The sequence below is a fragment of the Alligator sinensis genome, unplaced genomic scaffold (assembly GCF_000455745.1).
Source record: "Alligator sinensis unplaced genomic scaffold, ASM45574v1 scaffold860_1, whole genome shotgun sequence".
Lineage (NCBI taxonomy): Eukaryota > Metazoa > Chordata > Crocodylia > Alligatoridae > Alligator > Alligator sinensis.
Genome location: NW_005841923.1, coordinates 2803776 through 2827852, shown reverse-complemented (window position 1 = coordinate 2827852; position 24077 = coordinate 2803776). Strand labels below are relative to the sequence as shown.

The window sequence follows — 24077 nt, the reverse complement described above, 5'->3', positions numbered from 1 at the left end:
AAAGAATAAAATAAAGACCAGTAAAAACTAAGAGTCAATTTGATTATTACAAATAAGCGTCTAATTCTATGCAAGAGGTAAACACTATAAAGTATAGTAGTATGTAAATATATGCAGCATACTTTTTTTGTTAACCTGTTTGACAAAATATACCACTCATTTCAGACAAAAAGAAAACTTAAAAAAACCGTAATTTTCTTCAAACTCTCCCATTTCCACCCTTACTAATTTTAGTAGAAATGACAAGTTGGAGTTAATATTATCATATTTTCTCATGAACATTCAAGAGCATTCAAATGGACAACTTGAAATTTGGCCACCTTAAAACAACCAGACAATGAAATTTGCCCATCTCACACGAGTATCATATTAGTAATCAAGAAAATATACTTAATCTTTGATGTATAAGGTTGTTTCAGTTTACAGGGAGTAGACCTCTGCAATTTTAAATGTATTTTGGGGTAATAATCATCACTTATAATTACTATATTTAGGGATAGATCTGTGTTACTTTACTTTTTTTCCTTTCTTATAACTAGAGGTGCACCAATACAGCGGTCCCATATCGGATTGGCACTGATATGAAGAGAATTGAGAGTCTCGACAACTGCCTTCTTTTGTCTGATGAGGCTGATAAATGCCCCGTGCATGCACGAAGCCAGGGGCACAGCTTGGGGGAGTGTGGAGAGTAACCGGGTCCAGTAAGTCTTTTGTGAGGGAAAGGGTGAGGGGGGAAGGAAGGGGCATAGGCCCAGCCCAGCCCCTCTGCCAGGAAGAGCCTGGTGCAGCCCTGGCCCCAGCCTCCAGTGGCAGCCCACCCCACCCTGCCCCATGTACAAATCCCAGGGTACATGCCCCCCATGCCCTCCTAGGGTGCGTGCAGTGGCAGAAGCTGCCCCCTCCCTCCCCCCGCCTCCCTCCCCATGGCCCCCCAGATGAGCCAGCTTCATCCTGTGCCCTGCCCCGCACCAGCTGAGCAGTGCCTGCCCCTGCCCCTACTCCAGCTACATCTCCACTCCTTCCCTCACCATGGGGGCCTCGATCTGCCCCCCACCCCTTCTCTCCCACCGTCCTTTCCCCCACAACAGACTTACCAGCTGGATGCCACTCTCAATGCTGCAGGGCTGCATATCAGAATTGGATCAGTATTGGCCAATATGGCTCCTTAAAAATCAGCCATCAGTAGCGGCCCAAAAATTCTCTATTGGTGCACCCCGACTTCTAATATTTTTCTACTCATAAAATAGGGAATTTTATAATATAAAATATAACATATGGAAATATTACTGTACCTTCAAATATGGAATGCTCTCAGCTATTTTGTTTTCTGCCTTGAGGATGAATCCATAATGTACTTTAGCAAAGCCGTCATCTGGAGCCAGAATCAGAACCTATTTTAAGGGAAACAAGCAACTTTTATTTATGGCTCTATTTTCAAAATAGGTTTGCTCAGTACATGGAAACCAGATTGAGCCAATGTATTAGGATGTTGTGGTTTAACAAAATTGTATTTTATCCTTCATTCTCTAACAACCCACATACAGCCTTTTGTATCTCTCCACAATACTTTACAGATAAAGTAACAGTCACAAATATATCTTTATGACCAAAGGTTAGCAGCTGCAGAAATTAACTTAACCATAAGCATGTTACCTTAATTAGCTGTTCCATTATATTATTTTCTCTTTTCCTTTCTCCCTGTCATGTCTCAGAGTAAATCTTCACTGTAGAGGTAATGAGAGTTATTCTATAGTCTAGTTACTTGCCTCACATTAGCTTGAGTGAGAACAGCCACCCAATGGGCACATATACACTACAGTTGAAGTAACTGCTGTGTAGCATACAGATAACCAAGTTAGCAGCAAGAAATTCAGTATGAGCTAGTTTATCCTGCTGAGAAGCACCATGACTTCAGTGAAGATACACACTGTGAGGAAACACTTAAGTGCATTACGCAGACAAGGTTCTTTGAGTAGATGTGATATCTTTTATTAGACCAACTGAGTAGTTGGCACAAAGATCTCTCAGGCATAGGGAAACTCCACAGTTGTTCTGAGATCTCCAAGGAATGAAAGAAGCTAAAAGTATGATAGGAGGCCAAACAGTGAGAATGTAAGTAGGTGGAAATTAGGAAAACAATGCATTTCCTATCCAGGAAAGCACATAAACACCAACAGACTTTCCCTGTGCCTGAAGGGCATTTGTGCCTGAAAATCTGCAGAGAACAATTTTTCCAACTATTTCACAGAATCATAGAAGTAGGATCGGAAGGGACCTTGTAGATCTTCAAGTCCGACCCCCTGCCTGGGCAGGAGGGAAACTGGGCTCAAGTGACCCCAGCCAGGTAGGCATTGAGCCGCTTCTTAAAGACCCCCAGGGTAGGAGCCAGCACCACTTCCCTTGGAAGTTGGTTCCAGATCCTAGCAGCCCTAACTGTGAAGTAGTTCCTACGGATGTCTAATCTAAACCTAATCTCCAACAACTAGTGGCCATTATTCCTTGTTATCCCGGGGGGCGCTAGGGGAAACAAGGTCTTCCCCAAACCCTTCTGGTCCCCCCTAGTGACTTTATAGATGGTCACAAGGTCCCCCCTCAGCCTTCTCTTGTGAAGGCTGAACAGGTTCAGGTCCCGTAGCCTCTCATTGTAGGGTCTGCCCTGCTGTCCCCGGATCATGCGGGTGGCCCTCCTCTGGACCCTCTCAATGTTGTCCACATCCCTCTTGAAGTGGGGTGCCCAGAACTGGACACAGTACTACAGCTGTGGCCTGACCAGTAGTTTCCCATCTTATAAGTGTGCTGCTGGTTACTACTGCCCAAATGCAGCACCCTGCACTTGTCAGTATTGAAACGCATCCTGTTTTTGTTAGCCCACCCTTGCAACTTATCCAGGTCTTTCTGCCGTCTTTCCCTCCCTACTAGCGTGCCCACCCCCAAATTTTGGTATCAGCAGCAAATTTGAACAGGTTACTTTTCACCCCGTCGTCCAAATCACTGATAAAGAAATTGAACAGTGCGGGCCCAAGGACCGAGCCCTGGGGGACTCCGCTGCCCACTTCCCCCCAGGTCGAATATGACCCGTCCACCACCACCCTCTGAGTATGACCCTTCAGCCAATTAGCAATCCATCTTGTAGGCATTGATGCCACAGTCGCCTAGTTTTTTAATGATGATGGGGTGGGAGACAGTGTCAAAGGCCTTGCTGAAGTCCAGAAAGACTATATCCACGGCGACACCTGCATCCAATGCTTTTGTGACCTGATCGTAAAAGGCAATCAGGTTGGTCTGACATGACCTGCCCCTAATGAAACTGTGCTGGTTGCCCCTGAGCATCATCCCGATGCTGGCCTATCACAGATGTGCTCCTTGATGATCTTCTCAAAGAGTTTTCCCAGGATTGAGGTAAGACTGATGGGCCTATAGTTGCCCAGGTCCTCCCTCCTCCCTTTCTTAAAGATGGGGACCACATTGGCTATCTTCCAATCATCTGGCACCTGGTCCGAGCACCACGAGCGCTCATAAAGCACCACGAGCTTAGTTTTAGTTGGTCTAATAAAAGATATCACACCTACCCAAAGAACCTTGTCTGCCTATGTCCTTAGACCAACATGGCTACAACCAACAACCTTAAGTGTATTAAGTCATTTGTGGCATTAAGATTTCTGGAAGAGAAATCCATCCCATGAACCTTTGTATTACAGTAAGCTGAACCTCTTTATGAATTCTCTCTCACTGCATTCCTAGGAAACTTGTCTCTTCCTTTTGGGCACAAAGGGTAGTGAGCAAGTAGTGAAAGACTTGTGGTGCTTGACAAGATTTAGCCTGCTTCTATACTAGTCAGTGGTTGTGTCAGTAGCAACTAAGCTGTGCTAAACTGAACCTATACCCTCTAAAACTTCAGCAATTCTTGAGTTCTAGCTTAAGTTAATTTTTTTTTTCTATAGGGAAGAAAACAGTGAGGTGCTAGTAGGCTAAATGCAGGTGCACTGGAGAACAGTGCTTGAAAGGTTCTGTCTGTATGGGGGAGAGATAAGGTAATGAAGCCCTTGGCCCTGTATAGTTGGAGTATTTCAGGTGAATAATGGTCAGTGAGCAAAGCTGATGAGCCTAAACTCCAAGGCCTTCAAACTGTTTTCACCACTTTCACTCTCTATGTTCTGAGACTCTTCAGAACAATCATTGGAAGTTTTCAAGACCATGTTAGACATATTTGCTAGTCCATTTTTACCTTGGTGGTGAGGGGAGAGAGGAATGGACTAGATAATCTCCTGAAGTTCCTCGTAGACTTATATTTCTGTTACTCTAATTGTGTATGTCATACCATATATCTGTCATATTGCTAAGCTGATTTGTGGTTAACTTATTTTATGCTTTTAAAAACACAGAAAAAATTGACAACCCTTAAAATGCATAGATAGATATTGCATCCATTTCCCCTCTCCCGTCATTGTCTAACTTAATGCTCCCTTTAAAATAAACAAGAGCTTGATCAGCCTCTGAAAGTGTTCTTGGAGCAAGTACCTTTCTCCTTTTCCTTGATCTGGATTTTGTGAGATTGTAAACCTCAAATAGCCATATATACCTATGCAAGATGAGTGTAGACTGGGTGTAAAATCCAAGCAGGGAAGAATGATAGTATTTCATATTCATTTTGGAATAAAGTATTGCAAAGGTATAAGCCAATACAGAATCTGGCTAAAATAGAGATAAGAATAACTAGTAAAACTATGGATTTAGAATTCACCCTGAGCACCATCATAACCATTAGTGCCAGGAAAACAGCATTGCCTTTGATATGACATGATCTGGCTACAGCGTTTTATAGACCAGTGTGTCTCAATCCTAAGTGACTGATAAGCCATATCAACAATAAACAAAGAGACACAACACCATATGTGACCTTTGGTTCATTTTGGCAAACACCAGTTCTTCTAAAAAAAAAAAAAAAAAAAAAGCGAAGAAAAAAAAAAACAACCCAACAACAAACACACTTAGAGAGAATACATATATGGACATCACATTTCCAACATATGCGCACTGATACTTGACTGCTTGACTGTATAAATGTACTTTATCTAATGCAATTTGTGCAGTTTAAAAAAAAAACAAATTTTGGATACTGGTTTTTGTTAAGTGCTAGTAGTGATAAACTAAGGGATAATTTTGTTCCAGATGGGTATATACAGGCTCAAATACTAGTCCAAATGGGACCAAACAATGACTTCCAAAGGATTTAAAAGCCTAATCCTTTTGTTATAATTTGTTTTTATTACAAGAGCAGTGCATCTAATTAACACAGGCAGAACAGCTTGTGTTAAATATACCTAGCTGCATATAAGCAATACCTATATACATGACCCCTGCCATGAAGCAAAGGAACAGTATCAGCATAAATTAGAGTAGAGATATTCAATGCCAATTGCATTAACATAGCGTTCTGTGCAATATTAATTATGTTTGGCAACAAGTTATGCTAAACTGCCCATTAAGTACTAACCATGGGTACAGAAATACACTTCAGATAATAACCTCAGAAATAAACCTCAGGTATTCAAAGTAATAACCAATATGTGGCACAGAGGGACAGAAAGAAAATTTGCCTTTGGATCACTTGCTCTGCATATGAACAGCCTCTTAAATAGTGCTAAATAATGATCTGTAGACCTCTGAAAAATAAATGTACTCCTGGCTTCTCGAAGAATTACTTTCAACATACTGTACTTCATTTCCTAAATAAAAGATTCAAAAGATGGACATCAAACAAAAGAAAGAAACTAAACCCCTTTCTATTTCTTTGTATTCCTTTCCAGCTGTGGTACAGCGGAGAGTCTGATAAAGTACTTGCTAAGAAACGGGACATATTTCCCACATCTTAAACTATAGCTGTACAGTCTTTTGATTTATGATTCAACATTTAGGTTTGCCATCCTTGAAGTAAAAAGAATGTGTTTCATTTAAGAGTCTAAAATAAAAATCTGACTATCACAGCTGCTATCACCTTATTGAAAATTTTGGGGAGAAAAAACTGTTATGAAACAATTCTGCTTATATCTCATTTTCAGTATCCAGTTCTGATGTAACAATGATGATAGCTTCAATCAAAAATAAGCAGATGAACTATCAAATACAAATTGAAAAGTCTTTACCTATTAAGACACACATTTAGATTATTCTGTTTCCTTTGTAACAGCCAATGATACCTCAACCAGTAAAAACTTAATGCAAAGAGTTTCATTAAATCCTGGTCCCAGGCTCTCCATGCACTAGCAAGAAGGAAGCTCCTATGGCTGGGAGCTGGTGTACCCCTGTGGCTGGGAGATTGCAGCACTAGTCTCCCAGCTGTAGGAGTGAATGTGGAGCCCTCATGGCTGGCAGATAGCAGCAGTTGTCTCCTAGCCACAGGAGCGCACAGAGCACTCCCACAGCTGGGAGATCACAGCAGCTGTGGTCTCCAAGCTGCAGGGGTGCTTGGGCTCCCCCCTACAGCTGGGAGCTCCAATCACCTGACGGGGTTCCCAGCTACAGGGGCCCCTGGCCACACATTCAATTAATAGCATGATAGGAAGCAGTTACCAAGTTATTATACATATGTTGTGGAATAACTTTTAGCTTATTCCTCTTTTTATCTCACCATTAAATGAATTGAACATGTGGCTGGGTGACACTTAAAGGTGCGATTAACTGGTTAATCATGCCTCAAGTGTAACATGTTCATGGGGCCTAAGTGATTTGCTCAAAGCCCTCAGTAAGGTTTCTTTAAAATACAACCAGCTCTCCTGGACTCCTTTCCCCCTTGGAGTGGCCTCTTAGGGGGTCCTGATGTGGAGGAAGAATAACAAATGTGGCGAGTGATCAGTTTGGCTTAGCAGAGAACTCTTCAGTGAGATCAAACACAAAAAGGAAGCTTACAAAAAGTGGAAGCTTGGACAAACAACTAGGGAGGAGTATAAGAGTGTTGCTTGGGCAAGCAGTGATGAAATCAGAAAGGCTAAAGCACAAATGGAGCACCTAGCAAGGGACATGAAGTGTAACAACAAGAGTTTTTATAAATATGTTAGCAACAAGAGGAAGGTCCCCTTACTGAATGAGGGAGGCAACCTAGTGACAGATGATGAGGAAAAGGCTGAAGTGCTCAATGCCTTTTTTACCTTGGTCTTCACAGGCAAGGTCAGCTCCCAGACTACTGCACTGGGCATCACAGTTTGGGGAGAAGGTGAGCAGCCCTCAGTGGTGAAAGAACAGGTTAGGGATCATTTAGAAAAGCTGAATGTGTACAGTCCATGGGGCCAGATGCAATGCATCCAAGGGTGCTGAGGGAGTTGGCTGATGTGACTGCAGAGCTACTGGCCATTATCTGTGAAAACTCATGGTGATCAGAGGAGGTCCCAGACAATTGGAAAAAGGGGAATATAGTGCCCATCGTTAATGAATGAAAGAAGGAGGATCCAGAGAACTACAGACCTGTCAGCCTCACTTCAGTCCCCAGAAAAATCATGGAGCAGTTCCTCAAAGAAACCATTTCTAAGCATTTGGAGAAGAAGTTGATCAGGAACAGTCAGCATGGATTCACCAAGGGCAAATCATGCCTGACCCACCTGATTGTCTTCTACAATAAGATGGCTGGCTCTGTAGATGCGGGAAAAGCAGTGGACATGATATACCTTGGCTTTAGCATGGTTTTCATACCATCTCCCACAGCATTCTTGCAAACAAGCTAAGAAAGTATGGGCTTGATGAATGGACTGTAAGGTGGATAAAAAACCGGGGTGGGGAGGCATGGGGAAGTGGTGGGGCAGCTTCTGCCACTGCGCGCCATCGATTTGGGAGTGACTTATCTGATGGCTCTCACTGCTGCTCCCACCGCCGGTCTGGGAGGGCATGGCGGGGTGCGTGTGCCCCCGGATCTGCATGGGGTGAGAGGGGCCAGGGCTGCACTGGGCTGTGCTCTGGGCAGGTGGCAGAAGGTGCTGGGAGCAGGGGCTATGCCCTTCTGCTGCTCACCCCACCATGGCAGGGCAGAGCCGCCGTGCTGCCTCCAGAGAAGTGGCATGCAGCAGCAGGAGCCACCCTGGCGTTCTCGTGCCTCCCAGACAAGCAGCAGCTTTGTCCTGTGCTCCCTTGCCCTGCCCCAGCTGGGCAAATGGCTGCAGGGCATGGGGGGTGTGCCCCTGGATTGGGGTGAGGTGGGCGGGGCCAGGGATGCACCTTTCTGCACTCTAGGCAGGCTGTGGGGGCTATGAGGTGACTGCAGCCCCCTCACGGCCCCCCAAGCCGGGGGTACACCCCCTCATGCCCTGCTGCTGCTTGCTGAGCCAGGGCGGGACAGGGGGGCACAGGACAAAGCTGCTGTTCATCTTGGAGGCATCAGGGGACAGGGGCAACTCCTGATACTGCACACTGCTTGCCCAGAGGCAGTGCAGTGGCTCTGCCCACCCCACCCTGGCGAGGCAAGCAGCAAGAAGGTATAGCCCCTGCTCCAGTGCCTTCCACCGCCTGTCCAGAGCACAGCCCGGAGCAGCCCCAGCCCTGTCCACTCCACACAGATCTGGAGGCACAACTTCCCTATGCCTTTCTGGATCTGCAGCGGGAGCAGCGGTAAGAGCCGCCACATAAGCCGCTCCCAGGCTGGCAGTGTGAAGTGGTGGGAGCTGCCCCAACCCCTCCCCGTGCCCCTCTACCCCAGCTGGGCAGCTTTTGCCCCAGCCCCAGTCCCAATCCCTCCTTCACTGCGGGGCATTGATCTGCTCCTCCATACCTCTTCCCTCCCTCCCCGTCCCAGCACTAGCTTGAGCCCCAGCCCCAATCCCTCCTTCATTGCGGGGCACTGATCTGCCCTCCTATACCCCTGCCCCACAACAGATTTACCACCTGTGTCGAGCATCATAAAGGAACCAATCCCCCTTTTCTAACATTGTTCTTATTGGAAAATTGGTTCAAACTTATGACGTTTTGACTTAACACAGTTTTCAGGAACCAATTGCGTCATAAGTCTGAGGACTGCCTTTATTTCCCTCTATTCAGCACTGGTGTGGCCACATCTCGAGTACTGTATCCAGTTTGGGGCCCCCCCATTAGGGAAAGGATGTGGACAAGTTGCAGACAGTCCAGTGGAGGGCAACAGAAATGATTTGGGGACTGAGCACACAACTTCTGAGGAGAGACTGAGAGAACTGAGTTTGTTTAGTCTGCAGAAGAGAAGACTGAAGAGAAGGGGGATCTGATACCAGCCTTTAACTACCTGAGGGATGATTCCAAAAGGGATGGAGCTAGACTGTTCTCGGTGATAACAGAGACAGAACAAGAAGCAGTAGTCTCAAGTTGCAGCAAGGGAGGTGTAAGTTGGATATTAGGAAAAACTCTCTCACTAGAAGGGTGGTGAAGCACTAGAACAGGTTACCCAGAGAGGTTGTGGACTCTCCATCCTTTAAGGTTTTTAAGGCCCAGCTCAACAAAGCCCTGGCTGGAATGATCTAGTGGGGATGCTTCTGCTTTGAGGGGGTTGGACTTGATGACCTCCTGAGGTCCCTCCTGAGCGATAATCAATCAGGGTGCTGATTCTCAATCAGGGGTGCCTTGAGATCATTTCAAGAGTTCTGTGGGCATTGTAAGGTGTGCACATATGATTCACAAGATAAACCCAGACATTTTAAATAGGAATTCAGTGTCAAAACATTCTGACTTGTTTTGGCTTGTCTGGGTTCTTTGCAACAAAAGAATTGCTCTATTATTTTTCTGTAGTCATAAAAAAGAAAAGAAAACTAAAGCTGGCATTTTCCAATGGATTCCATGCATCTAAAAAGGTTGAGAACTACTGGATTAGACAGACATTTGAATGGGATGGTTTAGTCAGGAATGATCCTGCCTTGTACAGGGGTCTGGACTAAGTGACCTGATGAGGTCTCTTCCTCCCTACTTTTCTATTATCCTATGAACTGCCAAAGCTGCAGTAACACTATCTGGGAGTATCTGGGAGCTGTTGTGTGTTGGAGGCAAATTCTCCCTTCTAACTACAACCATCCCCTATACCTGGCATACAATTTAATCCCAATCTCCTCTCTGTGAGGATCCCGGGAGACACAAGTTCTCCTGATTACACTGAGGGCAGGGCTTGCCTCTAGACCCAGAACACATACCGACCCAGACATGCAGTCTGCTCCATTTTCCAGGCTCAGACCAACAGCCTTCTGCTGCTGCTAGCTAATCTAAATTAACCTGCAGGTTTAAATGGTCCAATAAATGCACCAGCATTGTCAGGAAACAGTCATGGTCTCTCTTCATTCAGCTTTCACAGCCCCACAGGCAGACTGAGCTATGGTGGCGCCTGCCTTACCAGTCTGGGTGAATTTCCATCCATATAAGAGGGTTTCCTGACAATGCAGTTTATCCATCCAATGGATACAGAAACTCTCCTCACCAGTAGACAGCCTCAGCATGATGACAGGAGATACAAATCCCCCTGGATAGTTCGTATCACATATATCACCATGCTTAAAAGATGGTGAAAACTGTCACTAGGACTGGGAAGCCAGAGTTTGAACAGCCCAGGGGGATTTTCCATCCATTGACCCCTCTGTGAAATCCTATGAAATATGAACTTTCATTTCTACCCAGGAGAACTTTTACAAACTTTTCTTTGATGCCTGATGAAGGGTGTTTGTACCCAAAAGATTGCAATTAAAGAAATTTTTTTGCAAAAATCTTGTTGGTCTAATAAATGATATCACCTCTGTCCATGAGCCCTGATCCCTACAGAACAGAGGATGGTTTGTTTGTTTTTTATCTCTTTTGCATTCTGTCCTATGGATAAATTGAGGATTTCCTGTATTACTGTGAGCATTACGTTTATATTTTACATTATAAATATGTAGGGACAGCAGGTTACTATGGGACAAAGGAGGTCAATTTATGCTAGTTACATAATCCCTTTTACTTTATTAGTTTATGAAAAGTAGCACATTGGTAACAGGAATCTTTGAGTTACAAAATAAAGAAATGGTTTACTAGCAAAAATGTTATTTATGCTAGCCATAAGACCAATATATATGATATATTTAAAAAAAAATTAAAGCAGCTAAAAGTAAGAACTCTTCAGAATAAATATATTGGAGCTTATTACATTTTCCCAACTGAAATGGAAGCTTACCTCCTCATAAACTTTCTTCGCATTGCTGTTATCCCCTATCAAGAGGTAACCTACTCCAAGGTCATTCTTTAATGAAGTATCATTGGGAAACAGATCAACTAATTTTTGCAGAGTAACGAGAGATCCTCTCATGCGACCTAATTTGATTCAACAAAAATAAATTATGAGAGAATGTAATTTGTAAATACTAAATACAATCTGCTTATCTATTACATATTCTGAGAAAATACAAGTTAAAAGAGTTCTCTAGTTTTATTAATGATCACTTTTGATGCAGAACACAGAATGGACGTTAGTATATATGAATACATTTATTCAATTATTGTCATTTGTATAGTCTTACAGTCAATACCTTAAGGAAACTGCATATCAAACATATCATCCAGTATTATGGGAGCCTCTAGTGGAGAATTATATGTACTGCAGTAATTAGAGTAACAAGACACTGATTTTATAGTTTCCTTACCTATTCAGGTTTCAAAGTGCTACACATTTTAACACCAATTGAGGCCTCAATTTATCAAAGAATTTAAGCATGTTCTTAACTTTAAATATGTGAAGGCTCTCACTGAAAGCAACGATTCCACTGCTTTTCAGTTTGGAAGGTGGAGGGCTGAGAAGGGATATGAGAGATGGCTATAATATCCAAGCAAAGACCACCATATCCTGGAAGTGGCCGAGATGGTGGTGTCAACGTGAAGGCCTCAGCTTCTTCAACACTGGGCAGATGCTCTTGGGAGGAGGACTGCTATCAAGAGATGGGATCCATCTGGCGAGAATGGGAAAGAGCATCTTTGGGCATCATCTGGCCAACCTAGTAAGGAGGGATTTAAATTGGGTTCCACAGAGGATAGTGATCAAAGCCCTTCAGCAACAGATCACACAGCCCAGAGGGGAAAGGACTCAAAATAAGTCACTTAACTCTGGGAAAGAGCACTACAGGACTGCAAAAAGTAGAACAAAAGGGAAGTGAGTAGGTCAAAACGCAAAATAAATCCTATGCATGGGTGGGGAATAGACAAGATAAGCTGGATGCTGGAGCCTGTGAAAAGAACTACAATCTGATTGGCATCACAGAGACCTGGTGGTAGAGCTCTTATGACTAGAACATCAACATGGAGAGTCACACTGTTTTGGAAGAACGGGGTTGAGAGAAAAGGTGGTGGTATTGCCTTGTAAGTCAAACACACATACACTTGTTCCCTGGTTCAGGAGGAAGAAGACAGAAAAGCAGAATGCATTTGGGTGAGGATGAAAGTTGAAAGATACAGCATCAATATAATGGTGGGGATTTGTTATAGGCCACCTAAATCAGGAAGAGGAAGTGAATGAGGCAATCTTCAAGAAGGTGACACATCTATCCAAAAGCTATGGGATGGTAGTGATCAGAAATTGCAATTTTCTGGACATCTGCTGAAAGAACAATGCAGCCAAACATAAAATGCCCAGCCAATTCCTGACTTGTGTGAAAAACAACTTTCTGTTTCAGAAAGTGGAGGATATGACTAGGGGATAATTTAGCTTGGATCTTGTCCTGACTAACAGGGAAGAATTGGTGAAGCATGTGAAGGTGATGGGTAACTTGGGAGTAAGCAATCATGATACAATAGAATTCCAAATTGTGAGACAGGGAAAGCATAAGGTCAGCAAAATTAGGATGCTAGATTTCAGAGAGGCAGATTTCATTCAACTTAAGGAGTTAATAGGCATGGTATCACTGGAAGATAGATTGAAGGATAAAGGCACCAAGGAGGGCTGGGAACTTTTAAAGGCCACAACCCCAACAAGAAACTGTCCTGACATGATGGATTCAAAAGAAGAATGGCAAAGGATCAATGTGGCTGCACAAGAAGCTTCTAAAATATCTCAAATGCATAAAGAGAACATATAGACAATGGAAGAATGGATAGGAGAAGGAAGCATACCAAAGAAGCATACCAGGAAACAGCAAGAACCTGCAGGGTCAATCAGGAAGGCAAAGGTAAAGAATGAGCTGCATCTGGCAAAGGAGGTTAAGAACAACAGGAGGTTCTATAAGTATGCTGGCCAGTACAAAAGGACCAAGGAAGCTGTGGGTCCTCTGTTAACAAGCCAAGGGGAACTTCTAACCAAAGATGCAAAGAAGGTGGGACTACTCACTAGCTACTTTGCCTCAGATTTCACAAAAAAATTATGTTGCAGCCAGACACATAATAAGGAATATCTGGATAAAGAACGGGGCAAGCTGAGGAGATCACAAAAGAGACAGTCAGTTGTGTCCAAATAATATAAATCAGCAGGACCGGGTGAGCTTCATGCCAGGGTACTGAAGGAACTGGCAGAGGAGATCTTGGTGCCCTTGGCAATGACCTTTATGAAGTCATAGGAGACGGGCCAGGTACCAAAGGACTGGAGAGGGCCAATCTAGTGCCCCTCTAAAAAAAAAAAAAGAAAAGCCAAAAGGAAGGCCAGGGAACTACAGACCAATTGGCCTCACCTCAATACTTAGGAAGTTACTGGAACATACACTCTAAGGAAGGCCATTTGCAAGCATCTAGAGAAGGAAGCAGTCAGCATGGATTTATGAAACACAAATCGTCTCAAACTAACTTGATCTCCTTCTTTGACAAAGTAACTACTTGAGTGAATGAAGGGAATGCTGTGGATACAGGCATCTGGACTTCAGCAAAGCTTTTGACAATGTCCCATGCGACCTTCTCAAAACAAACTGGAGAAATGTGCACTAGATAAAAATACTATTAGGTGGATAGATAAATGGCTCAATACCTGCAAGCAAAGGATATCTATTAATGGGATCATGTCAAAATGGCAGAAGGTTTCAAGTGGAGTCCCACAGGGGTCTGTCCTGGGCCCAGTGCTGCTCAATGTATTTATTAGTGAGCTGGATGACAGCATAGAAAGCTTCTTGAGCAAGTTTGCAGACAATGCAAAACTGGGAAGGATTGTGACCACACTGGAGGATGCAAGCACTATTCAGAAAGATCTTGACAGACTGGGCATTTCGGTTACAGCTAAGAGAATGAAGTTAAATGTGGACAAATGTACTACACCTCAGGAGGAATAATCAAAAAGACAAATTTGAAAGTGGTGACACCTGGCTGGATGGCAGCACTATGAAAAAGAACTTGAGAGTCTTGGTAGACCATAGACTCAATACAAGTCTGCAGTGTGATGCAGATACACACAGGTAAATGCAGCTTTTGGCTGCATCAATAGAAGCATTAGGTACAAGACATGGGAAGTGATAGTGCCTCTTTATTTAGCACTGGTTAGGCCTTATCTGGAGTAATGAATGAAGTTCTGGACTCCACATTTAAAAAGGGATGTGGAGAAGTTGGAGAAGGTCCAGAGAGGTTGGAGAGGTGGGTAACAGAGACAATAAAGGTCTTGGTGCCAGTCTGGTGCCATGTGGCCAGACATAACGTTTGCTGGTTGGATGCCGTGAACCTGAATGCAGCCCCTGCTGGGCTACCACTGTGCACCCAAACATGACCCCATGTGCCTGGAAACGGCTCCACACACCTGCATGCAGCCCTATACAGGGCCACATGTCTAGGCCTTGGGATTCCCATGGGTCCAGAAATTTGGCAGCAGGGGAGCAGCAATTAATGTTGCCACCCATGGGCTGGAGGACATTGCTCCATGGGCTGGATCTGGACCATACGCCAGTGGTTAAGTACCCCTGCTCTAATCATCCCTGCATGTACAGTTTTTTGGATGAGTAGAAAATTTTACTTTAACCCCCCCAAGGTCTAACAAATCAAATTACTAAGATAAGTAACACTGCACAACTTATGACTTAAGGAGTTAATAGGCATGGTATCACTGGAAGATAGATTGAAGGATAAAGGCACCAAGGAGGGCTGGGAACTTTTAAAGGCCACAACCCCAACAAGAAACTGTCCTGACATGATGGATTCAAAAGAAGAATGGCAAAGGATCAATGTGGCTGCACAAGAAGCTTCTAAAATATCTCAAATGCATAAAGAGAACATATAGACAATGGAAGAATGGATAGGAGAAGGAAGCATACCAAAGAAGCATACCAGGAAACAGCAAGAACCTGCAGGGTCAATCAGGAAGGCAAAGGTAAAGAATGAGCTGCATCTGGCAAAGGAGGTTAAGAACAACAGGAGGTTCTATAAGTATGCTGGCCAGTACAAAAGGACCAAGGAAGCTGTGGGTCCTCTGTTAACAAGCCAAGGGGAACTTCTAACCAAAGATGCAAAGAAGGTGGGACTACTCACTAGCTACTTTGCCTCAGATTTCACAAAAAAATTATGTTGCAGCCAGACACATAATAAGGAATATCTGGATAAAGAACGGGGCAAGCTGAGGAGATCACAAAAGAGACAGTCAGTTGTGTCCAAATAATATAAATCAGCAGGACCGGGTGAGCTTCATGCCAGGGTACTGAAGGAACTGGCAGAGGAGATCTTGGTGCCCTTGGCAATGACCTTTATGAAGTCATAGGAGACGGGCCAGGTACCAAAGGACTGGAGAGGGCCAATCTAGTGCCCCTCTAAAAAAAAAAAAAGAAAAGCCAAAAGGAAGGCCAGGGAACTACAGACCAATTGGCCTCACCTCAATACTTAGGAAGTTACTGGAACATACACTCTAAGGAAGGCCATTTGCAAGCATCTAGAGAAGGAAGCAGTCAGCATGGATTTATGAAACACAAATCGTCTCAAACTAACTTGATCTCCTTCTTTGACAAAGTAACTACTTGAGTGAATGAAGGGAATGCTGTGGATACAGGCATCTGGACTTCAGCAAAGCTTTTGACAATGTCCCATGCGACCTTCTCAAAACAAACTGGAGAAATGTGCACTAGATAAAAATACTATTAGGTGGATAGATAAATGGCTCAATACCTGCAAGCAAAGGATATCTATTAATGGGATCATGTCAAAATGGCAGAAGGTTTCAAGTGGAGTCCCACAGGGGTCTGTCCTGGGCCCAGTGCTGCTCAATGTATTTATTAGTGAGCTGGATGACAGCATAGAAAGCTTCTTGAGCAAGTTTGCAGACAATGCAAAACTGGGAAGGATTGTGACCACACTGGAGGATGCAAGCACTATTCAGAAAGATCTTGACAGACTGGGCATTTCGGTTACAGCTAAGAGAATGAAGTTAAATGTGGACAAATGTACTACACCTCAGGAGGAATAATCAAAAAGACAAATTTGAAAGTGGTGACACCTGGCTGGATGGCAGCACTATGAAAAAGAACTTGAGAGTCTTGGTAGACCATAGACTCAATACAAGTCTGCAGTGTGATGCAGATACACACAGGTAAATGCAGCTTTTGGCTGCATCAATAGAAGCATTAGGTACAAGACATGGGAAGTGATAGTGCCTCTTTATTTAGCACTGGTTAGGCCTTATCTGGAGTAATGAATGAAGTTCTGGACTCCACATTTAAAAAGGGATGTGGAGAAGTTGGAGAAGGTCCAGAGAGGTTGGAGAGGTGGGTAACAGAGACAATAAAGGTCTTGGTGCCAGTCTGGTGCCATGTGGCCAGACATAACGTTTGCTGGTTGGATGCCGTGAACCTGAATGCAGCCCCTGCTGGGCTACCACTGTGCACCCAAACATGACCCCATGTGCCTGGAAACGGCTCCACACACCTGCATGCAGCCCTATACAGGGCCACATGTCTAGGCCTTGGGATTCCCATGGGTCCAGAAATTTGGCAGCAGGGGAGCAGCAATTAATGTTGCCACCCATGGGCTGGAGGACATTGCTCCATGGGCTGGATCTGGACCATACGCCAGTGGTTAAGTACCCCTGCTCTAATCATCCCTGCATGTACAGTTTTTTGGATGAGTAGAAAATTTTACTTTAACCCCCCCAAGGTCTAACAAATCAAATTACTAAGATAAGTAACACTGCACAACTTATGGGGTAATACCTTGCTAAATATGTTACTAATTAGTTACTCACTGGAAGAAGCTAATAGGGTATATTATATTAATCAAACAAAACTGCCAAAAGGTTTATGGGTAATAACATGAGATTTTCTGTTTGATAATATTATATAGTTAACAGTTACAATCTCTTAACAGTTCATCTACAACTTCAAACTAGCCTTTTGAAACCTCAAAATATGTATGCAGAATATTTTATTTAGAGAAGTAAAACTTTTCAAAACATCCAGAGAGGAAGAATTATCTTGTGGATAGAAGCATTATGTTGGGACTCAGGAGAATTGAGTTCAGCTCCTAGTACCAAAGCATACTTCCTGCATGGCCACCGGTAAATCAATTAATTTCACGATGCCCCAGTTCTTTTGCCAAACAGACACACCACCACTTTTCTCTTCTATCTTTGCTTGAAAGTTTTGGTTTGTTTGTTTGGTTTTTGTTTGGTTTTTTGAGTCAGGGACCCTCTTTCACTGTCCTCATGCACAGCACCTAGCACAATATGTCCCCAGTCTTGGATAATGAATTTGTAGCCAGTACTATAACATGCATACTAACAGCATTGTAGGGTGAGATTTTTACGATGCATGTATGGAATTTAAAAATGTAAGTCTCACTGAAAAATCAATAGAAGTGAATTCCTAATTTTCTTCAGCATTTGAAAATGTCACCTAGAAGTTCTACATATTTATGACATAGACCTAAGCTTATTTGTCTTACCAAGAAATTGCTGCCTGTCTGCTTGTCGTTTCAAACTCAGTTTTATCAGATCAGTTGGGGCATTTGACAGGCTGGCCACTTCCTCATAGGTACTGATGGCTTTTTGCAGTATTTCGTTGCTTCTCATCTTCTCAGCCAAGTCATCCTCAGACTGCATGGAGACACAAAACTGCTAGTAAGAAATCATCACCTTTCTCAGAATTTTCAAAAATATGTTGTGTGTGTAAATAGTAAATGTTATAAATCCTAATTAATGGGATGAATTTTAAAATTTCCAGTCTGTAAAATTTCCATGCGAGTATGGAAGAGGAATTAGTTGGTTGCTCGAGTACTGTAGTGAAGTTTATAATTACTCATATTACCCTGGAAAATGTATGTCAGCATACACAGGAGAAGACATACACATATGAATCTATTAAGAATAATATACTTTTTTAATACTGCATTCCTTGAGTGTATTCAAAAAGACATTCTAAAACCACAAGGTTGAGTCTCATAGAACACTACCCAACTGTTAGGGCTGTGTGAAGCTTCGGTTGCTAATTCAATTTGGCGGAGATTAGTCCCGCTTCAGTGGCCGAATCTCCAAATCTAAATCAAATCAGGAGACCCTTTAATCTCTCCGAATTGAATTGGACCCCTCCAAATAGATTCAGAGAGATTTGGTAAGATTCAATGATTTGGGCAGAGACACAGCTTGAAATGTTTTTTCTACATACCTCGAGGTACCAGGCGGCTCACGAATGCTGCAATGCTGGGGCAGATGGAGCATCTCACTGGAGCATGGTGGGGGGTGCCCAGTGTGCTCGGCAGCAGGCCTGGAAGTGGACCAGAAGTACTTCTGGCCCACTTCCAGGTCCACCAGGGAGCATGCTGGGGCCTCCTCCCGCATCTCCCTGACTTGGCGACTGGTGCCTCCTGGGTCTGGGGGGAAACCCAGGGTCTCCCCACGGCCAAATGCTGAGCCGAGGGAGTTGGGGGGGGGGGCGGGGGCTACGCACTCCCCAGCAGACCTGAAGTACTTCTGGTCCACTTCCAGGTTTACTGCCAAGCACATAGGGGGGTCCCCACGCTTCTGTGGGACACTCCATCCACCCCACCATCACAGTGTTCACGAGCCGCGCCTGGTACCTCGAGGTATGTAGAAAAAATATTTAAAGCTATGTCTATGGCCAAATCACTGATGCTCTGAATCAGCATTGAATCTTCAGATTCGGATTCATCTGAATTGAATCGTGACAGTGATACGAATCAATGAATTGAATCACTGTCCCGAATATGGGCCAAATGCAAATCGAATACAGCCCGTTTCACACGCCTCTATCTATAGATTTGGAATACAATATTGTCATAGCTCAACTTACATCAACAAAATAATGTCAACTGAATATCTGGTCTTTGGTTTTTAAACCATATCAGATTATAAATTTTTGTGGGTAGTGTTTGAAAAAAACAAACCAGGATTTCTTCTGAAAAAAAACTAACTGCCCCCCCACCCCACTAAAAATTGGACTTACTACTATGCATCCAAGAACTTTGCTCCTTAAATATTAAAGCAAACTTAGATGTGTATAATACTTTTCAAGTGATATCAGACTTCATTAAAGACAATGGACTCATTGAATGACTGCAATAGGAGATATTTCAAAACTTCACTTTTGTGCAAAACATTTCTACTTTGTATGACGTGATCCATTATACGTTTATATATATGAATGCTATATGTATCGTGTGTGTGTGTGTGTGTGTGTGTGTGTGTGTGCGCGCGCGCGCATGCAAAGGACCATACTATATATATTTCATTTTAAACACTGAATTAAATTGTGCATGCCTTATTTAATATGCCTTTTACGTTCACTCAGGTTAGATGCATCTTCAAAATCTGATAAAGTGAGGATTTCCTCATGAAAGCTTATCCATCTTTGATTCAGTTCTACAAGGTGCATCTCTACCCTGTCTTCTACCTCAAAATTTTAGCGTTTCCCCTAATCTCTCCTATTTTTATAGGCCTGTGTTCCATTCCTGTTTAGCTAAACAGCAGGGCAAGGAGGAGGTGTTGTTCATGCACCAGAAGTAGTTCAACAATAGAAACATATACAAGTCAATCAATCTAGATTCATTATTTTATATCAATACTGCATTAATTTTAAAAGTTTTAAATACAATAGCTTTATATTAGTGAACATGGGAGTTCATTTGTTCATTTTTTGAAGCTCAGTTATGCACAGGACCCAAATCTTCTGGAATAAAAGGGTTTAACTGCAATAAACGCAATGACATTTCACCCATTTATACTCAGAGAATTTGATCCATGGCATACTAGTGTCTGTACATAACTTGCTTGGATAGCTGTGTTTTGGTTCTAGAATGATTATTATTAACCAAGAGAAACTGTTTGTGATTGCAATTCAAATGCTTCATTAATTGTAGCACAGCACAATTCCTTTCTACTGTGATGTTTTTATTTTGCTCATCCTGATTAATATGAGTTCAAATAGGCTTTTATTACACCTAGTCCTATGGGATTCTCTTGTGCTTTATGAAAATAAAATGATTATTTCTTTTTGTAGGCATCACATCAAGCCACTAAATTATTACGAAGTAAGCTTATTTTCCAGTGCCTTCATTTTTAGGAGAGTGGATAGAAAAAAAATGGTTTGAATTTAAACAAAACCAAGACCATTATGCATAACTACAGAAACAGACTACTTTGCACACAGAAATTCATAATTAGATAAACTCTGATTATTATTTTTACATTTATAACTGTTTCACTGGTACCTGTGCTTTGCCATATCTTCCTCGTGGACTTTGTGGATACTTGTTCACTAAGGCTTCAAATGCCTTCAGTGCTTCTTCAACTTTTCCCTATAAGAAGAATTGTAAAAAATATTTGTTGCATCTTGTAGGAAAACATTTATCCTAAGGGATGAATTATGTTTCATGATTAATATTCCCAGGTAAATAAAACAAAAACAGAAACACATGATTTCATATTACTGACTAAGAGGTTTCTCTCTCGCACATTATTTATTGCTTTCTTGTTTCAGGGAAATTTATTATTCTGATTAGACATAAAACAAGACTCTTGGTTAAAAACAATAGCTTTGTCTGTCTTACACATTTTCTTTTGACTAGCTGAAAACATACAAGTTAAAGACTACATATTGTCAGATATGGGTGATCAAAGAACTAAAAAACAAAAGCATAAGGAACAGCAGGTTCTAGCTAGAATTTTCATTTCCACATATGTATTTTTACTTCATATAACTCTTTCAGGGACCATAATAGAGATTCCAGTGTAGATCTGCCTGCAAGTGTGTTTCATGTATGCTTGGAATATTCTGAATAGCTCTGGTCATTGGGACTGCACAAGTGTTCTGTATCTCCCCGTATGAGAAAGCTACAAAGGGTAGGGTGGCTGCAAACCTAATCAGTTCCTTCACAATTCAAAGTCCATGGTATCAGAGAACTCTTAAAACTGGCTTGCAGAGAATCACTGGAATACATGCTGACTACAACATTGTAAGTAGAACTGCAAAATGTGCATATGTGCCAAAATTTGTTTGGTATTTATACGGGTGGTAAACTACTATTTACGTGCGTAAGGTGAAACTGGGTCTAGTCCTTAGCATTTTTGATTAAATGTCTTGGCCTCTAAAATAGCTACCTACCAAGCATCATGAACAGATGTGGGGACAACCTGAAAGATTCAGCCCTGTTAATGTAAGACCAAAGTGTATGAGATACATTTATGGTGTGAAGATTTCTTTTCTCCATGGATGAAATGTGGCTTAAGGAAGAACACAGGTATATTGGTTCACTCATAATAAACACCTAGCTCTTACATAGCACTTAACTTGTAGATCTTAAGGTGCTTTTACAAAGAAGGTTGATGATAGAATCAGAAAAGTAGGGTTGGAAGGGACCTCAGGAGACCATCTAGTCCAACCCCCTGCTCAACGCAGGATCATCTTGACTAAACAATCCCAGTCAAATGTTTGTCTAATATGCATGTTAAAATATCTAAGGATGAAGATTTCACAGTCTTTCTGGACAGCCTGTTCCAGTGCTTAACCACACTCATAGTTAAATGTTCTTCCTAATATCCAAACTAAAGTTTCACCTGCTGCAATTTGACACCATTGCTCCTAGTCCTGTCCCCTGCAGCCATACAAATGGGAAAAGTGCAACTCAAACCACATCTGGGAAGAAGAATTTTGCATAAGGCCCCTACCAGTCAATCATTCTGGAACAAGATACACAGGGAAGTATCTCTTGGCCTAGGGAGATTCTGAAGGAAAGGTGGTTAATCGAGCACTCCAAAAGGGGCTCAAAAAGTGGGTCCATGAACTTGAGAAGGATGTTGTAAAAGTCTCAAATCAGAGTAGGTTCTGTGCACTGTAGGCAGGCATGGATCAGGCCCTTAAAAACATTTCAGTACCGTTAGAGGGGAGAGCATCTGTATTGGAGGGTGATGCACTACTAGACCTTGACTGTAGGGGAACTCCGAACTTTCCAATTGTAGTAACAAATTTAATCTTGGGTATCAGGGTTAGATATCTAGTTTTAGGTACCAGGTCTCATTTGACTCCACATATGGACAATCCCTTTCATCTGGAAGTGTTCCATGTAGATGGTTTCCTGTTTTGCACCAGGATTGCCTGGACAAAGGACAAGAAGTCCTTCTTCAAGTTAATCATCCAACTAGCATCAATACTGTCAGTTGTAGCAAAAAGTGTTACACGTCTCTGTGAAGTGAGAGCTTGTTTGGAGACTGTGTAGGCATGACTTTGGCTGAGAGTATTCTGGGTCACATGCTTTCTCTGAATGAGCCAAGACAAGTCTTGTCCAAGACAGGCAATCACCCCCCCAAATCAGTAATATTAATGGGAAAATGTACAATGTGATTCCAGGAGGAAGGCATCAGATAGGGAACATGCCCTCTCCAGAACAGAAATTAAGGAACTTTGCATTATCTCTTGCAGCAAAGATTTGTTACCAGATTCTCACAAAGGTGGTATCTATAAGCAAACAAGTGCTGCACAACAGGGAAAAACTCCACACATCAGTTTGAGGGCCTGAAGATCCAGTGCATTTATAGAACATACAAGTCTCAAGAACTGTGGAGATGATGACCCTTGTATTTAGAGATGATCCAGGCAGGCATCTCATCATGTCCCAAATGCAGCTGTGACCAGCATGCCGGATGGTGACAGGGTTTCCAACAGTAGTCTTTTCTGGACACTGTCAGGGTTTAGTCACTTCAGTATTCTGAGTGCACCAGACAAGCTCAGCGAATGTTTTCTGGGTGAATAGACTGACTTGAGGCACAGCTGCAGGGGCCTCAGGCCATCTCTGGCAAGCATCACACATGCATATGCTGAGACATGGCCTAAAACATATCACCATCATGGTGAAGTGTGAACATGCTGTCTTCAAGGGAAGGAACTGAAGGGAGCTTTTCCTGAAGTAAAGCCTGAATATTTGGTTTGGAAAAAAAAGAGGACTTGCACAGAAACAATCTAACATTCACAGGTTACTTTTTATGTTTGTTTGTTTGTAATATGTGAAAGAAGAATTCAAATGCTACCTTTTTACGCAGCTTTTCAGCAGCATCAAGTTCAGCTTTAATGGTTTTATCAAACTTGTTCAAGAGTTTTGGTTTCTTCTTCTTAGCTAAAAGAGATTTAAAACAAAAAAGTCAGGACTTTTGTTGGGATTTCACAGCTGGCTAGTTGAATGTTTCCAGACAGTATTGTTGTGGTGAGACAATTAATTCTCAAATAAAATGGTTTCAGAATGCACGAGGAAAAAGAGACCTAGCATGTGTACATACAAATGGAATAACTGTTCACCTAAATGGATTTTTAGACACAACATTTTCTAGCTTGCACATTCAAATGTTTTCAAACAGCCTAATTAGTCCAACAAGAAAAATGTTTATAAAAACATTAGGAAAATTGTTATTTTCCATGCTGATATCATGTCTTCCTTTCATATTATGAATGTATTTGTTGTTATGAATCATTTCTACAGTTGCACCTACGATTAAATGTCTTCATATATAAAAAAATTAAACACGCACCAGTTGACTAATGACATTTCTAACAAGTAATCAATATAAAACAACCATTACACACATCAACAGCAATTCAAGAACAAAAGCTACATTTCTTGGTGCCATCAAAAGATAATCAGACTAAGAAAGGAGAAGATATATATTGTTACCACTCTATACCCTTTCTCCACTTGTCCCACTCCACACTTCTTTACCTTTCTCTTCTACTCTT

At 42.4% G+C, this 24077-nt stretch overlaps 1 protein-coding gene across 1 annotated transcript in view; it reads right to left on the bottom strand.

Moving 5' to 3' along the window:
- Positions 1 to 24077, bottom strand: part of LOC102388086 (aspartyl/asparaginyl beta-hydroxylase) — a 63913-nt gene that overhangs the window by 27389 nt on the left and 12447 nt on the right. The window contains exons 2-7 of the mRNA XM_025198492.1: positions 23378 to 23463; positions 20566 to 20652; positions 17785 to 17935; positions 11141 to 11277; positions 1293 to 1391; positions 815 to 824 (exon numbers count right to left, since the gene is read on the bottom strand). Coding sequence (XP_025054277.1) covers positions 815 to 824; positions 1293 to 1391; positions 11141 to 11277; positions 17785 to 17935; positions 20566 to 20652; positions 23378 to 23463 — 570 coding nt within the window. The remainder of the gene's footprint in view (positions 1 to 814; positions 825 to 1292; positions 1392 to 11140; positions 11278 to 17784; positions 17936 to 20565; positions 20653 to 23377; positions 23464 to 24077) is intronic.